Source organism: Nelusetta ayraudi, unplaced genomic scaffold (genome assembly GCF_046127955.1).
Source record: "Nelusetta ayraudi isolate G7.1 ecotype Tasmania unplaced genomic scaffold, CSIRO-AGI_Nayr_v1 ptg000109l, whole genome shotgun sequence".
In the NCBI taxonomy this organism is placed as follows: Eukaryota; Metazoa; Chordata; class Actinopteri; order Tetraodontiformes; family Monacanthidae; genus Nelusetta; species Nelusetta ayraudi.
In genome coordinates, this window is record NW_027466159.1 from 809,052 (window position 1) to 822,962 (window position 13,911).

General features: G+C 47.3%; 5 protein-coding genes across 5 annotated transcripts; all 5 read left to right on the plus strand.

Annotated features, from left to right (window-relative positions):
- The first annotated feature begins 216 nt into the window (after window positions 1-216).
- LOC142903304 (uncharacterized) lies at window positions 217-1,857 on the plus strand. The gene has a single exon (XM_076048857.1). It carries the CDS (start codon window positions 217-219, stop codon window positions 1,855-1,857), a length of 1,641 nt encoding a protein of 546 aa, XP_075904972.1.
- Window positions 1,858-2,808: 951 nt separating this feature from the next.
- Window positions 2,809-4,721, plus strand: LOC142903340 (uncharacterized). The gene is made up of 2 exons (XM_076048906.1): window positions 2,809-3,177; window positions 3,309-4,721. The coding sequence occupies exons 1-2, from the start codon at window positions 2,964-2,966 to the stop codon at window positions 4,448-4,450; spliced, it is 1,356 nt and encodes a 451-aa protein (XP_075905021.1). The 5' UTR covers window positions 2,809-2,963; the 3' UTR covers window positions 4,451-4,721.
- A 4,566-nt stretch (window positions 4,722-9,287) lies between these two features.
- Window positions 9,288-9,712, plus strand: LOC142903320 (histone H4). The gene has a single exon (XM_076048884.1). It carries the CDS (start codon window positions 9,323-9,325, stop codon window positions 9,632-9,634), a length of 312 nt encoding a protein of 103 aa, XP_075904999.1. The 5' UTR covers window positions 9,288-9,322; the 3' UTR covers window positions 9,635-9,712.
- Window positions 9,713-10,322: 610 nt separating this feature from the next.
- LOC142903308 (histone H2B 1/2-like) lies at window positions 10,323-10,748 on the plus strand. Its single transcript, XM_076048862.1, has one exon. It carries the CDS (start codon window positions 10,323-10,325, stop codon window positions 10,695-10,697), a length of 375 nt encoding a protein of 124 aa, XP_075904977.1. The 3' UTR covers window positions 10,698-10,748.
- A 2,316-nt stretch (window positions 10,749-13,064) lies between these two features.
- Window positions 13,065-13,765, plus strand: LOC142903328 (histone H4). The gene has a single exon (XM_076048893.1). It carries the CDS (start codon window positions 13,331-13,333, stop codon window positions 13,640-13,642), a length of 312 nt encoding a protein of 103 aa, XP_075905008.1. The 5' UTR covers window positions 13,065-13,330; the 3' UTR covers window positions 13,643-13,765.
- The last annotated feature ends 146 nt before the right edge of the window (window positions 13,766-13,911 follow it).

A 13,911-nucleotide genomic window follows, 5' to 3' on the forward strand; every position in this document is an offset into this window, starting at 1 on the left:
GATTCATTGCAATGCGCTTATGTTACCATTTACATAAGCCTCAATGGAATATTTCCTAGTGCGTCTGCTTGAATGAGTTCTAGGTTCACAGACAGCTCGAACTCTGCCATCTCATCATTCTGCAATATCTTGCATATGGACAATTCACTTGCGCTTTACTGCACCATAACATCCATAATCATGTTAATTCATAAATAGCGGCTATATTATATAAAAATGTATTATATGTTAGATTCGATTTTATTCATATCCTGGGCAAGAATGAGCTTCAAATCAGCCAAATCCAGAGCGATGGTGTTGAAGAAGGGAAAAGTGGCTGACAGGTTTCGTTTCTTCGTGAATGGCTCGGCAATCCCATCTATCACCGAGAAACCGGTCAAGAGCCTGGGAAAGACCTTCGACTGTAGCCTCAGGGATTCCGTATCAATCCAAATCACCATCAAGGAGCTGGAGACGTGGCTTGCGGCGGTAGACAAGTCTGGCTTACCCGGCAAGTTTAAGGCGTGGATTTACCAGCATGGCGTCTTACCCCGAGTACTCTGGCCTCTGTTGGTGTACAAGGTGCCCTTGTCGACAGTAGAGACTCTGGAGAGGAAGATCAGGGGATACCTCCGTAGATGGATGGGCTTCCCACGTAGCCCATGCAGTGCAGCCCTGTATGGAAAGACCAACAAACTCCAGCTCCCATTCAGCAGCCTTGATGAGGAGTTCAGGGTCCCTCGCACAAGAGAGGCTTTGCTCTACCGGGACTCCAAGGACTCCAAGGTTGCATCAGCGGGCATCATGGTGAGAACTGGCAGGAAGTGGAGGGCCCAAGATGGTTTGGAGGTAGCTGAGTCTCGGCTGAGACACAGGGCGCTGGTGGGCACGGTGGCAACAGGTCGAGCTGGGCTGGGAGCATTCCCTCAACCTTGCTACGAGAAGGCACATGGAAAGGACAAACGACAGCTAGTCCTGCGGGAGGTGCGGGCAGGGGTCGAGGAGGAACGGACCAGCAGGATGGTGGCCATGCAGCAGCAGGGAGCTTGGACAAGGTGGGAGGATGCGCTGGAGAGAAAGGTGACCTGGTCTGAGATCTGTCAGGCAGACCCCCAGCGCATCGGGTTCTTGGTTCGTGCTGTCCATGATGTCCTGCCCAGCCCAGCCAATCTCCATCTCTGTGGTTTGGGTGACTCTCCAGCTTGCGCCCTGTGCTCCAGGAAATGCTCCCTGGAACACATCCTAAGCAGCTGTTCGAAAGCCCTTGGGGAGGGCCGTTACCACTGGCGGCACGACCAGGTGCTGAAGACAGTTGCTGAAACCATCTCTAAAGCCGTGGTCAAAAACAACAGCCGCAAGCTACAACTTGGCAAGAGAAACAGCGCCTTTGTCAGGGCTGGGGAGCAGCCACAGTCGCAGCCCAAACCAGCAACTGGCCTCCTCACCTCAGCGGTGGACTGGGATCTCCGGGTTGACCTTGGCAAGCAGCTCAAGTTTCTGGATCAGATCACAACAACTTCCCTGAGGCCAGACATCGTGCTATCGTCCGTCTCTTCAAGGCAGGTGCTCATGTTAGAACTGACAGTTCCCTGGGAGGATCGCATAGAGGAGGCAAACGAGCGGAAGCGGTCAAAGTACCAGGAGCTGGTCGAGCAATGCCAACAAGGAGGGTGGAAGGCACGGTGTGAGCCAATTGAGGTGGGGTGCAGGGGCTTTGGGGCATTGTGCAGAGAGTTCACACAACTTGGCATCACCGGGGCCGAGAAACGGAAAGCCATCAAGTCCTCCATGGAGGCGGCAGAGAGAGCCTCTAGGTGGCTGTGGATTAGGAGGAGCGATCTGTGGGCCATCGCTACTGGGACACAAGCCAGGGAATGATCAACCCTAGGCTGGGTCACCTGAGGGAGGACGTATGATGTTGAAAGACCTGAAACGCCCGATGAACTCAGGAACATCACTGATGATGTGTCCCAGTAAGCATCTCATGATGTATCTTTTATTCATCATACTAATACTGTATGGAGGTCGATGGCAAATAATCAGTGTGACAAAACTTAAAATATGATGACGTCATATTGATGTTTGTGTCCTCTGATGTTTACTAATTGCCTGCACTTTATGTTTGTATATTGGATTAAAAAAAAAGAGAGACTAGAACAGAGACCTGCTGACTAGAGGCAGAGTGGTAGAAATGATATCAACCAAAAGCAGCACAAACAGTGTAAACAACACAGAGAAGGCCCGGGCGGCCTTCGAACCCCAGCCTCCCGGGTAATAGTGATGCATGCTTAACCATTCGGACAGAGGGATATCCCCTTGGCCAAGTAGCCTGGGCACATGATCAGTTGGAGGCATAGTGACAGAACCCTCAACTGTCACACAAGCAAAACATTTTTAAATTACACAGAGGGCCGTTGTGTCAAATCTTAATAGTGCACGCCACAATACATTAGATGGTAAACATTGTGGGGATAGGCTTTTTGTAAAATCACCGGAAAATGGCTCATAACGTGGGGATTTGTGTTAAAGTTGTTGTGAAGCTGATTTAGCTTTATTTTTATTTTATTTTATTTGACCCTGCAATGAACTTGTCCACTTGCGACTTGTCCAGGGTGCCTGCCTACACCTTGTGACATCTGGGATAGGCTCCAGCAAACTTCTGCAACCCTTAATTCAGGAAAAAAGCGGGTACTGAAAATGGATGGATGATTTGATTTGTTTTTATTTGATTTGATTTTTGGGGGTCAAAAAATAATGACGTTCACACTCCGGTCCAGGTGGTGGCAGCATGCAGGCACTCGTCCGTGAAACCGACGAAGATAAAGAGGAAGAAGAAGGTGGAGGGGAAAGAAGCAGAAGAAGACGGACAGAGCACGAAGAAGGAGAAAAAGAGAAGACGAAGAAGAAAAAAGGAAGAAGAAAATAAAAATATAAATATAAGGGGGGAAAAGAGCGTCACAAACGTGCTTGACTATCGAGGATGAATGTTGCGGTCGCAGCGGTGTGAAGTTGATGAGATTCCTGCGATGTCTACTGTGGACGATCTGAGACAGTTTGTCAGCGATAGACTGACCGCTGCCGCCGAAGAGATATTCCAGGTCTTCCACAAAACCGTCATCCAGTACGAAGAAGAGATCGGACGTCAGCGCAGACTGCTGGACATCGCCTGGAAACCGGAACTGAAGGTGGACCGTCTCGGTGAGCGCGCGAGGCCTGCCTTACTGATGGCGGCGAGCCGCAGAGACTCGTTATGATCATCATCATCATCATTATTATTATTATTATTATTATTAATAATATTATCATATTTATGTTCTGTGCCCCTGCAGAGTTCTCGGAGAATCGAGCCTTTCACGAGGACGAGGTTCTGGCTGAGCAGCAGCAGCAGCTTTGGACCCAGGTGAGGAGCTCCTGTGTGGACAAGGAGGAGGAACCAGATCCTGCGCACATTAAACACGACCAGCAGGAGGTCTGCAGCAGTCAGCTCTGGCTGCAGCAGGAGGCCGCTGCCTTCATCGTGGATTCCGCTTACGAAGAGCACCACCAGAGGGGGGGTCCGGCAGGATCTCCGGCAGGGGGTTCAGCTTCAAATCCAGGCCCGGCGACGATGGCTTCTTCAGAAGAAAACAGCGAGCCACCTGAAGGCTTCCGCGCGGCCACCGGGCGTCGAGGCCAGGTGGGGGGCAAGCGCAAGAAGACCACATCGAAGGTGCTGAAGGTGAAACGCTGCGAGAGCGCAGTGAGCAGCCCGCCCGTGTTCCCGGCGGCCTCTGACCTGTTCCACTGCGACACGTGCGGCAAGGGCTTCAAGATGGAGAGCCGCCTGCTGGAGCACACCAGGACGCATACCGGCGAGAGGCCCTACAGCTGCACCTGCGGAAAAGACTTCACCAGCCGCCGGGGCCTGGTGGCCCACAAGAGGCGCGTGCACACGGGCAAGAGGCCGTACGTGTGCAACACCTGCGGCAAGGCCTTCCCGGGCAGCTCCGACCTGGCCCGACACTCCCGCATGCACACGGGCGAGAAGCCGTACCGCTGCAAGATCTGCGGCAACAGCTTCTCCCTCAGCAGCACGCTGGTGGTGCACACCCGGCGGGTGCACACGGGCGAGAAGCCCTACATCTGCGGCACATGCGGCAAGGCCTTCGCCAGCCACCCGGACTGGCGCCGCCACTCCCGCATGCACACGGGCGAGAAGCCCTACGTGTGCAAGACGTGCGGCAAGGGCTTCTCGGTCAGCAGCGGGCTGCGGAGGCACCGCCGCATGCACACGGGCGAGAGGCCCTTCACCTGCAGCACCTGCCACCGGGACTTCACCTCCAGCTCCGACCTGCTGGTGCACGTGCGGCGAGCGCACACGGGCGAGAGGCCGCACAGCTGCCAGACGTGCGGCAAGAAGTTTGTGACCCGCTCCGAGTCCCTGGTGCACATGAGGAAGTCGCGGGCGTGCTCGCAGCTGTGCGCCATATGACCCCTTTGGCCGACCCTGTAGCCGCCGACGTCCAAGTATGAGACGCTGTTTTTAAGTTTGACTTCCCGTCACTTGCTGTGGCCTTTTTTTTTTAATTTCTTCAAAGTATCCCGATAGAGTAGATGACCTACTGTTTCTTCTTCTTCTTTCTTTAGTTGAAAATGTGAAGTTCATTCAAGACATACTGCAAGTGAATTAAGAAATGTCAAAATATATCAAATGTTCATGTAAGACTGTATTTCAAGTAATTTTGGGAAGGGGATGGGAGGAGAGGGGTGGGTGAGGGTGGGGTCCTTATTAAAACATTGTATTAACTAAGACAGTATCCTGTGTTTCTTTTCTGAACACGTGTGTGTTTGTCGTACACTAACAAGCTGAAGAAAAAACAAAAAGAAGTCAGTACTCACCGCCCTGGTTGTGGAGAAATGCAGTTACTTGATCACGGCTGACGACATTTTTCTGCATGAACAACATGAGCAAACACACACACACACACACACACACACACACATACATATATATATATATAGTCACACTTGACCTGGAAAATGTCAGAAGAGAGAATCAGCCCTGGATTGTGCCTTGTGGTGAGACACACAGCTGCCATGTCGTCATCCATAGCGAACAGATCAATCTGGTGTGCTCACTTATATAAGGAGCAATGCAAGTCAAGAGATTTCCGTTTTGTTTTAACGACACACTGATTCAGAGTGTTTTTTCGCAGTATTGTAGCACCGCCTTGTGCGGATGTCTGTCAGTTACCCTAAAATCCAAAATAGAAATTAAGTTCACTTCATAGTCTTTGTGAGCCCACGTATGACAACAACAGTGTAATAAGCGCAGTCGAGAGTATTTCTGACAACACCAGTTAGTCATGTGTCATGTCTAGAAGGAGAGACTCCTAACATCCAAGAAGGTTTGACAAAAAAAAAAGAGGCATTTGTCCGCCAGTTCATCCTGAGACTTAATCGAGAACGTGGCCAAGGCCCAGTGGAACAATGACTGGAACTTGCTTTTCCTAAGTCTGCACACGGGAGAGAGGCCCCACAGCTGCCAGATGTGCGGCAAGAAGTTTGTGACCCGCTCCGAGTCCCTGGTGCACATGAGGAAGTCGCGGGTGTGTTTGCAACTCTGCGACGTGTGACCCTTGGCTGACCCTGTAGCTGCTGACGTCAAAGGAGGAGATGCTGGAGGTTGTTTTGTTTTGTTTTTAACTTTGACTTCGTCTCCCTCTGTTTGTGGCCTTTTTTTCTTTTTTTTTTGTTTTAAGTAATAAGAGTAGATGATAGACTGTTTTTTTCTTCTTCTCTTCTTTGTTAAAGATGTGAAGTTCATTCAAGACATACTGTAAGTGAGTTAAGAACTCTCAAAATATAAGAAATGTTTATGTAAGACTATTGCAAGTAAATTTGGGGAGGGGAGATGAAATTTGGGAGGTGGTGATGAGGTCCCTATTACAGTTTTTCTCAATTGGTTTGGCTCATTTCTTGAAACAGATATTATATTCTCAAAATAACGTGGACAAACCTCCAAACCACTTGGCAATTGTTCACAACAAAATTGAATTCCTCATTTCTTTACGAAATTGCAAACGTCTTAGTACATGTCTCAAATTATTAAGTACAGGTAACCTACATTTTTGCACAATTTCCAAGTGAATCGATCTTTTTGATCTATGAGTCTATGTTGTTCTTTCCAAAACACGTCATCGTCATTTCATTGTATAAGTCATCACATGCACAGTCTGTGCAATTGTCAAAGTTAACCAAGGACATAATACCATTAATACCATATACTGCCTGAGTCTCTTGGAACATTTGATAATTTGACTAAATGACTGTCAGGTAACACTAGAAACTGACCAACAAAGGATTAGTTTCACACATCTCACACTTCTCCAGACTGAAATGTGTTAATAAGATCGATTTGCATCATAAAAGCATGGATTTGCTGGAAAACAACCCTTTTGATGATTGTCCCAAAAAATGGCAGAATTGATATCGGTCTATAGTTATTGATCGTTGTAGCATCCAGATTTGATTGATTTTTTTTTAAATTAAAAAAAAAAAAAAAAGGTTAAACAAGGTTACAATGGGCTAAGGAAAAGAAATCGTGGACTGTGGATGACTGGATGAAAGACATATTCAGTGATAATTCAGGAATCTGCAGTGGGCAACGTGATGATGCTGGAACTTTTGTTTTGTGCCGTTCCAATGAGCTTTATGAGGATGACTGCCTGAAGAACACATGCACATTTCCCCAGTCATTGGTGATATTGGGTTGCATGTCAGGTAAAGGCACTGGGGAGATGGCAGTCAGTCCATCTTCATTAAATGCACAAATTTACGTTGACATTTTGAACACTTTTCTTATCCCATCAGGTGAAAGGATGTTTGGGGAGGATGACATCATTTTTCAAGATGATAATACGTCTTGACATAGAGCAAAAACCTTTCTCGAAGAAAGACACAGAAGGTCAATGCCATGGCCAGCAAATAGTCTGGATCTCAATCCAATCGAAAGTCTGTGGTGGAAATGGAAGAAAATGGTCCATGACAAGTCTCCAACCAGCAAAGCTGATCTGTGGCAACAGCAGTCAGAGAAGGTTCGAGCCAGATTGATGAAGAGTACTGTTTGTCACTTGTTAAGTCCATGCCTCAGAGACTGCAAGCTGTTATAAAAGCCAGAGGTGGTGCAACAAAGCACTAATGGTGTGTTGTAGTGGGTTTCTTTTGTTCGTTTTTCATGATTCTGTAATTGTTTCCTCAGAATTGAATGATTTCATATTTCTTCCCCTCTGCTTGATCTAAAAAAGCAATTGTTATTGACTACCACATTTGTTATTCATTTCTTTTAGTGTTTCTTAAAGCCAGAAAGTTGCCATTTTAAATGACTTTGGCTTTTAGGCATATCTGTGATCTGCTTGTTTCTACAAAATAAAACAACTTAATGAACATCCTCCAAGACTGGTGATTCCATTGTTTTTGCCAGGGGTTGTTTGTATGTATCAAGCTTTACCAGTACAATTTTTGAACATGCAGGCACATGGTCAAGTCAACGAACAAGGAAGGGGAGGAAGGGGAAGAAGAAGACGAGGAGGGGTAAGAGTGAGTGATGGTGGAATAGGACTAAGAGGCAGAGGAACGCATAGACACCGTGCTGTCCAGGATTAAATCCATCGCCATACGATGGCAGAGGCAGGTCACTGAATGCAGCCAAATGTGCCCCGGTCTCCGCTTCCTCTACACTCTCATCTTCGGTCAATGATGGAATTTTTGTTGTATTGGACAGGACACTGCAAAAAGCAAATATTTACACATTTACCTATCCATTGTGTGTGTGTGTGTGTGTGTGTGTGTGTGTGTGTGTGTGTGTGTGTGTGTGTGTGTGTGTGTGTGTGCGTGCGTGCGTGCGTGCGTGCGTCTCATATGGTATTCTTGTAAAGTTTTCTCTGTGCAGTGATGCATTTGAATTGAGGTAAAGTTACTGTAAGTAACTCATACTATAAGAAATACATAAGGCGTAGATTGCAAATGTTCAGTATTTCTCCATTGGTTTGGCTCATTTCATTCATTCATTTTCCATACCGCTTCTTCCTGAGCTCAGGCTCACGGGGTTCTGCTGGAGCCTATCCCAGCTGTCATGGGGGAAGGTAGGGTACATACACCCTGGACAAGTCGCCAGTTCATCGCAGAAGTACAGATAGCCTACAGCTAGCACAGTTAGCCTACATTTAGCCCGATTTTGAAGTGAATATTTAATGGTTGTTCTATAAAAAAACATGTCAACATCATTTCACTGTAAGTCATCACATGCACAATAATTTGTTCTATTGTCCGCTTCAATTCACAGAACATAAACTATACATTTTAGTTTGGAGAATGTCCCTGTTCTTTTTCTGCCACATTATCCTGAGTTGGGTCGCGGAGCCAGCAGCCTCAACAGAGACACCCATACTTCCCTGGCCCCAGTCACCTCCTCCAGCTCAGCCGGACCCCAAGGCTCTACCAGGAGGAGACCCCGTTGAAGACCCAGGACACACTGTAGGGACTACATCTCTCAGCTGGCCTGGGAACGCCTTAGGGTCCCACCGGCTGAGCCAGAGGAGATGACTGGGGCCAGGGAATTCTGGGTGTCTCCGCTGAGACTGTTGCCCCCACGACCCGACTCAGGATAAAGTAGCACAAGGTGGATGGGTGGATGGGTGGATGGATGGATGGATAAACTCTGTGTGTTCTGTCTGTCAAAATAAATTTCTTAAAAAAGTGCCATGATATTTAAAATAATTCCCAATCTCAACTGCCTGTCCCTTGATGATTACTGTTGGCTATAGTAGCTTTTCCTTTTTTTCAGACTCTTTGGCCTGATGAGGCGATGTTCTCTCACTGTTCGCCAGATGGCGGCATTGTGTGGGTGTGAGAATAAAACGTTCAAGAATTGTAAACTGTCGTTGACCAGAATCTAGTCTCTTGAAACTATCGTACGCTGCTGCACACCCAGTAACGGGCATTGTGTGGAACTCACTGGTCCTGGTATTTTTCTATTGGCTTCCAGCAAATTGTAGATAATAGAAATGTATGTTATTTTCATTTTACATCCTCGCAATTACTTGTAAGCTATAGTTGAAAATATATTCAGCACAGCTACAGATTTTTTCAATTATTAGTATATTTACTGTGGTAAACACGAGTACGTTATATACAGTTTAACATATGGCGGTAGATGGCGCCAATTCACGCGCGCGGCGGATAAAAAAAAAAGAAAAAGCCCCATCCTCCACTCAGCGTTTTCCAACTACGTCCTCAAACAGCATTTAAGAACCCATGTTGGCGGCATTTGCGTCAGTTTATATCATTAACCCGAACAGCGAAAATGAGTGGTAGAGGCAAAGGAGGTAAGGGACTCGGAAAAGGAGGCGCCAAGCGTCACCGCAAGGTTCTCCGTGATAACATCCAGGGAATCACCAAGCCCGCCATCCGCCGTCTGGCTCGCCGCGGTGGAGTCAAGCGAATCTCCGGTCTCATCTACGAGGAGACTCGCGGTGTGCTCAAGGTCTTCCTGGAGAACGTCATCCGCGACGCCGTCACCTACACCGAGCACGCCAAGAGGAAGACCGTGACAGCCATGGATGTGGTGTATGCCCTCAAGAGGCAGGGCCGCACTCTGTACGGCTTCGGCGGTTAAATCTCTTGATCCAATATCTCAAACCAAAGGCTCTTTTAAGAGCCACTCAAATCTTCTTTAAAGCGCTGTTCGTCCTTATTAACGGAGACATTGATGTTGTAATGGGTGTCGTCACCTTCAGAACCTATGTTTGTAAATTCATATTTAAAGGGATCGCCAGAGATGGATATATTGGTGTTCAGTTATACCAATGCCCCAATTTAAAATAAATAAACAAATATTTAATCACACTGAACTCATGCACAGGCACATGCTATCCATAATTTTAATTACGTTGTCCATCTAGTCAAATCACCAGACACAAAAGACTTAAATTTTCTTCAGAACAGATTGTGGAATAGCAGCTGGTCAAATTGAATCTTGGTGAGAATAAAGTAAAATAAAGCATTAGATCTGAACCACCTGAAAGTTCTGAAGTCAGGGCAGAACCGACTTGTTCTATTAACTGTATTTTCTCTGTACTTCGTTGAGTTGATCATTTACATTAAGCGACATGGGATTCCACTCAGTGGTCAGACACTTAAAGCAAAGAGGCGGGAGGAAATGACGTTCTAAATTCCCCATTGTCTCGTTCAGTCGCACGCACCAATGAGAGAAGAGAGACCACATAGTGGACTTTGCATACAGCCTGTATAAATACAAGCCTCCCAGCATTGGGACAACTATTGTTCTAACGGATCATATCAGGATGCCTGAGCCAGCAAAGTCCGCGCCCAAGAAGGGCTCCAAGAAAGCCGTGACCAAGACCACTGGCAAAGGCGGCAAGAGGAGGAGAAAGACCAGGAGGGAGAGCTACGCCATCTACGTGTACAAGGTGCTCAAGCAGGTGCACCCCGACACTGGCATCTCATCCAAGGCCATGAGCATCATGAACTCGTTTGTCAACGACATCTTCGAGCGCATTGGTGGTGAAGCGTCTCGTCTGGCCCACTACAACAAGAGGTCCACCATCACCTCTAGGGAGATCCAGACCGCCGTCCGCCTGCTGCTGCCCGGAGAGCTGGCCAAGCACGCCGTGTCTGAGGGCACCAAGGCCGTCACTAAGTACACCAGCTCCAAGTAAACTGTCTGTGCTCACCTAAACCAATGGCTCTTCTAAGAGCCACCCAAATGCTCCAAAGAGATTCTCCCAATACACAATCTGGTGTCTTATTAATCAGCAATATAGGTTTATGAGACTCCTGAGTTTGTTTTTATATATTAACATGTTGGAAACCACTTGCCACCAGGGAATGGAATTTAAAGAGTTTATGTGGAGTGCAGAGCTACAGAGAAAAACTAAAATAATGAAACATTTAACAATGCAAAGGGAAGACAAAAAGATACAGCTGTTAACTAATGAAACAAAATTATAATGAAAATGCATCAATCAATGAAGGAAAAAAGTATTTCGGTAAATGCTATGGTTAGCATCTACTTCTCCCAGTAACGCACCAATCACTGACTGATTATTCAAAAGGGCAGCAAGGGAAAGTGCTGTGTGGATGCACCTACCGATCAAGCAAACAGCATCAGTGCGGACGTCGCACCAAAGGAGATGACAAAGAGGGAGAGAGAGAGAGAGAGTGTGTGTGTGTGTGCGTAACCCAGTGCGAGAGAGCCCTAACGACTGTTGCAGCCCGCAGGTGCCTTCGTCCCCGCGGGACCAACACCGAGGCAAGCCTTAAAACAGAACCCTCCTTGTAATAAACAGCAAGCGAACACTCTGAGGCAGACAATGCGTCGACCGCCACCATACCTGCAGCCAGTGCAAACAGGACGACAGGAGCGTGGCAAAAAGGAAGTGGGCGTGTCTCGGTCCTCGGAGTCAAAGGCCATCCCTTTGCCTATGAAGGTAACATTATGTTTTAATCTAGATGCTTGTGCATAATCATTTACTCAATGATACAAATATGCATAATCATAGATATGAATATTTTTAATCCAGAATCCAGTCAGTTAACCCATTTATAATACAGGCAATGTATGCATAAGGTGCCTTGTAAGCTTTGTGCAGAGTAACATGATACCTAAGAGAGGACACAGGAATGCGCCCATTGTCTTGGAGATTAATAAAGTATCTATCTATCTATCTATCTATCTATCTATCTACCTAAACAGTGACCATAGGTGACCTGCGGTACCAGGCCGAGAGAGGATCCAGCATCTCTCTACCAAGCATCTCTACCTCGGACCTCAGCCTGCATCTGGGAACAAACGCAGCAGCATTATCCAATGAGGCTGGAATGCGGAGACCAGACAGCCAATCAGAGGATGTAATCTCAGCGCACTAGCAAGAGCAAGAGCAATTTTCAATCTATAAAGACTGATCAGGGGACAAAGAGTCAGTTGGACTTCATACACCGATAGCACTTGTTGTTTTTCGGCTTGAGCTCGACCCAGAGCTCTGTACATTTGTATCCTGAATTGATTTGTTTGCTAAAGACACATTGAAATCAGCATCGTTCTCCTGAGATTCTTCATTTAATGAGCGCGTGGTTCGTCAGAACGACTCGAGAAAACAAGGCGATCCAACACCTGCCATCTGCCTTTATAGCAGACTCCTGGCAGTGATTGACTGCTGAGAATCAAGTAATTAAAGGGAAGGCCACTGCAGCAGAAGATATCAGCAGATATCATCCTGCTACACATGAGTAGATGAAGGGAAATTTTATAAGGACATTTCCCTGAATACTTTGATTCAAATTGGACAAAATACTGTGAAACGCCATTCATCACACCATGCGTAGGACACACAACAGTACTATGAATTTTAGTGTAACTGCTGATCATCAGAATGACAGCATTTGCTGCTGCCACAAAAGCTTCAATTTGTTTGAGCTCAACATCAGCATACCATCACTGTTAGCGTTGCTCTCGAAGCAAAGCATGTTGGTTTGCCACCAAACTCATTTTGACGGAGCTCTGCTTTAGTTGAAAAGAAGAGGCACGAGTCACTGCTGCGTGCCAGTGCCGGTGAAAAACCAGGCTGACTGGTCAAAATGCAGGATACATCAGAGCCAAACGGGACTTTGACATTAAGCTGTGCAACTTCACTCGGATAGATCCGAGTTAGTGAAGCTCAGTCTTCCTTCCTCCCTCCTGCCTGGAGCATCTCACTGGTTGTTCGCCGTCTCCAATATATTGCCTCTTGACTTCCTCGTGCCGCCTTCATGTGCCGTTAGAGGGCACCAAAGCACTCGAGCCTTACCAGGCGGTGCTTTGTGCCTCATTGCGGATGTAGGGCAGAGCTAAATGAGGAAACACGCGCTCAACTGTCTTGTGGTTGGCGTCGCGCAGCTCCAGCACCCTGAACAGAGACAGCGGCTCAGCTGCTTTTTGGACGCCCCTGCAAACAATCACAGAGTCCTACAGTCCTCGAGTTGCTCACCTGTTTACAACAGACAACACATACGACAATCTCGTTTCTCACCTGTCCTCACTTTTCACACACACACACACACACACACACACACACACACACACACACACACACACACACACACACACACACACACACACACACACACATTTCTCGTTGCTACTCGGTAGGTGGCGTACAACGCACGACAACATGGGGCTAAACAGCGCCTCCACGAGGAGCCCCGGGAGGGCAGCTGTTTGGTCTTTGCTTCCAAATACGTCCGTACACGGGCCTTATATAACGGCACAAGGGCAACGTCGAATCACTTGTTTTGAGCGATCACAACAGTAATCATGAGTGGTAGAGGCAAAGGAGGCAAGGGACTTGGAAAAGGAGGCGCCAAGCGTCACCGCAAGGTTCTCCGTGATAACATCCAGGGAATCACTAAGCCCGCCATCCGCCGTCTGGCTCGCCGCGGTGGAGTCAAGCGAATCTCCGGTCTCATCTACGAGGAGACTCGCGGTGTGCTCAAGGTCTTCCTGGAGAACGTCATCCGCGACGCCGTCACCTACACTGAGCACGCCAAGAGGAAGACGGTGACCGCCATGGATGTGGTGTATGCCCTCAAGAGGCAGGGCCGCACTCTGTACGGCTTTGGCGGTTAAATCTCTTGATCCAACATCTCAAACCAAAGGCTCTTTTAAGAGCCGCCCAAATCTTTAGCAAAGAGCTGTTATCCTAATTGAAGGTAGAGTCCAAGAAACGTTGTGCACTGTCCCTATTGTTAGCCACCACTTTGGAAGAGCATGACATTGATATCTATGGGACTACAACGTTTTTTGTTTTTGAACTCTCATTTATAAAAAAAAAAACCACAAATGTACTGAGCTGAAATTATGTGCCACTAAAATGAACTTGGATGTTCTAATGTGGT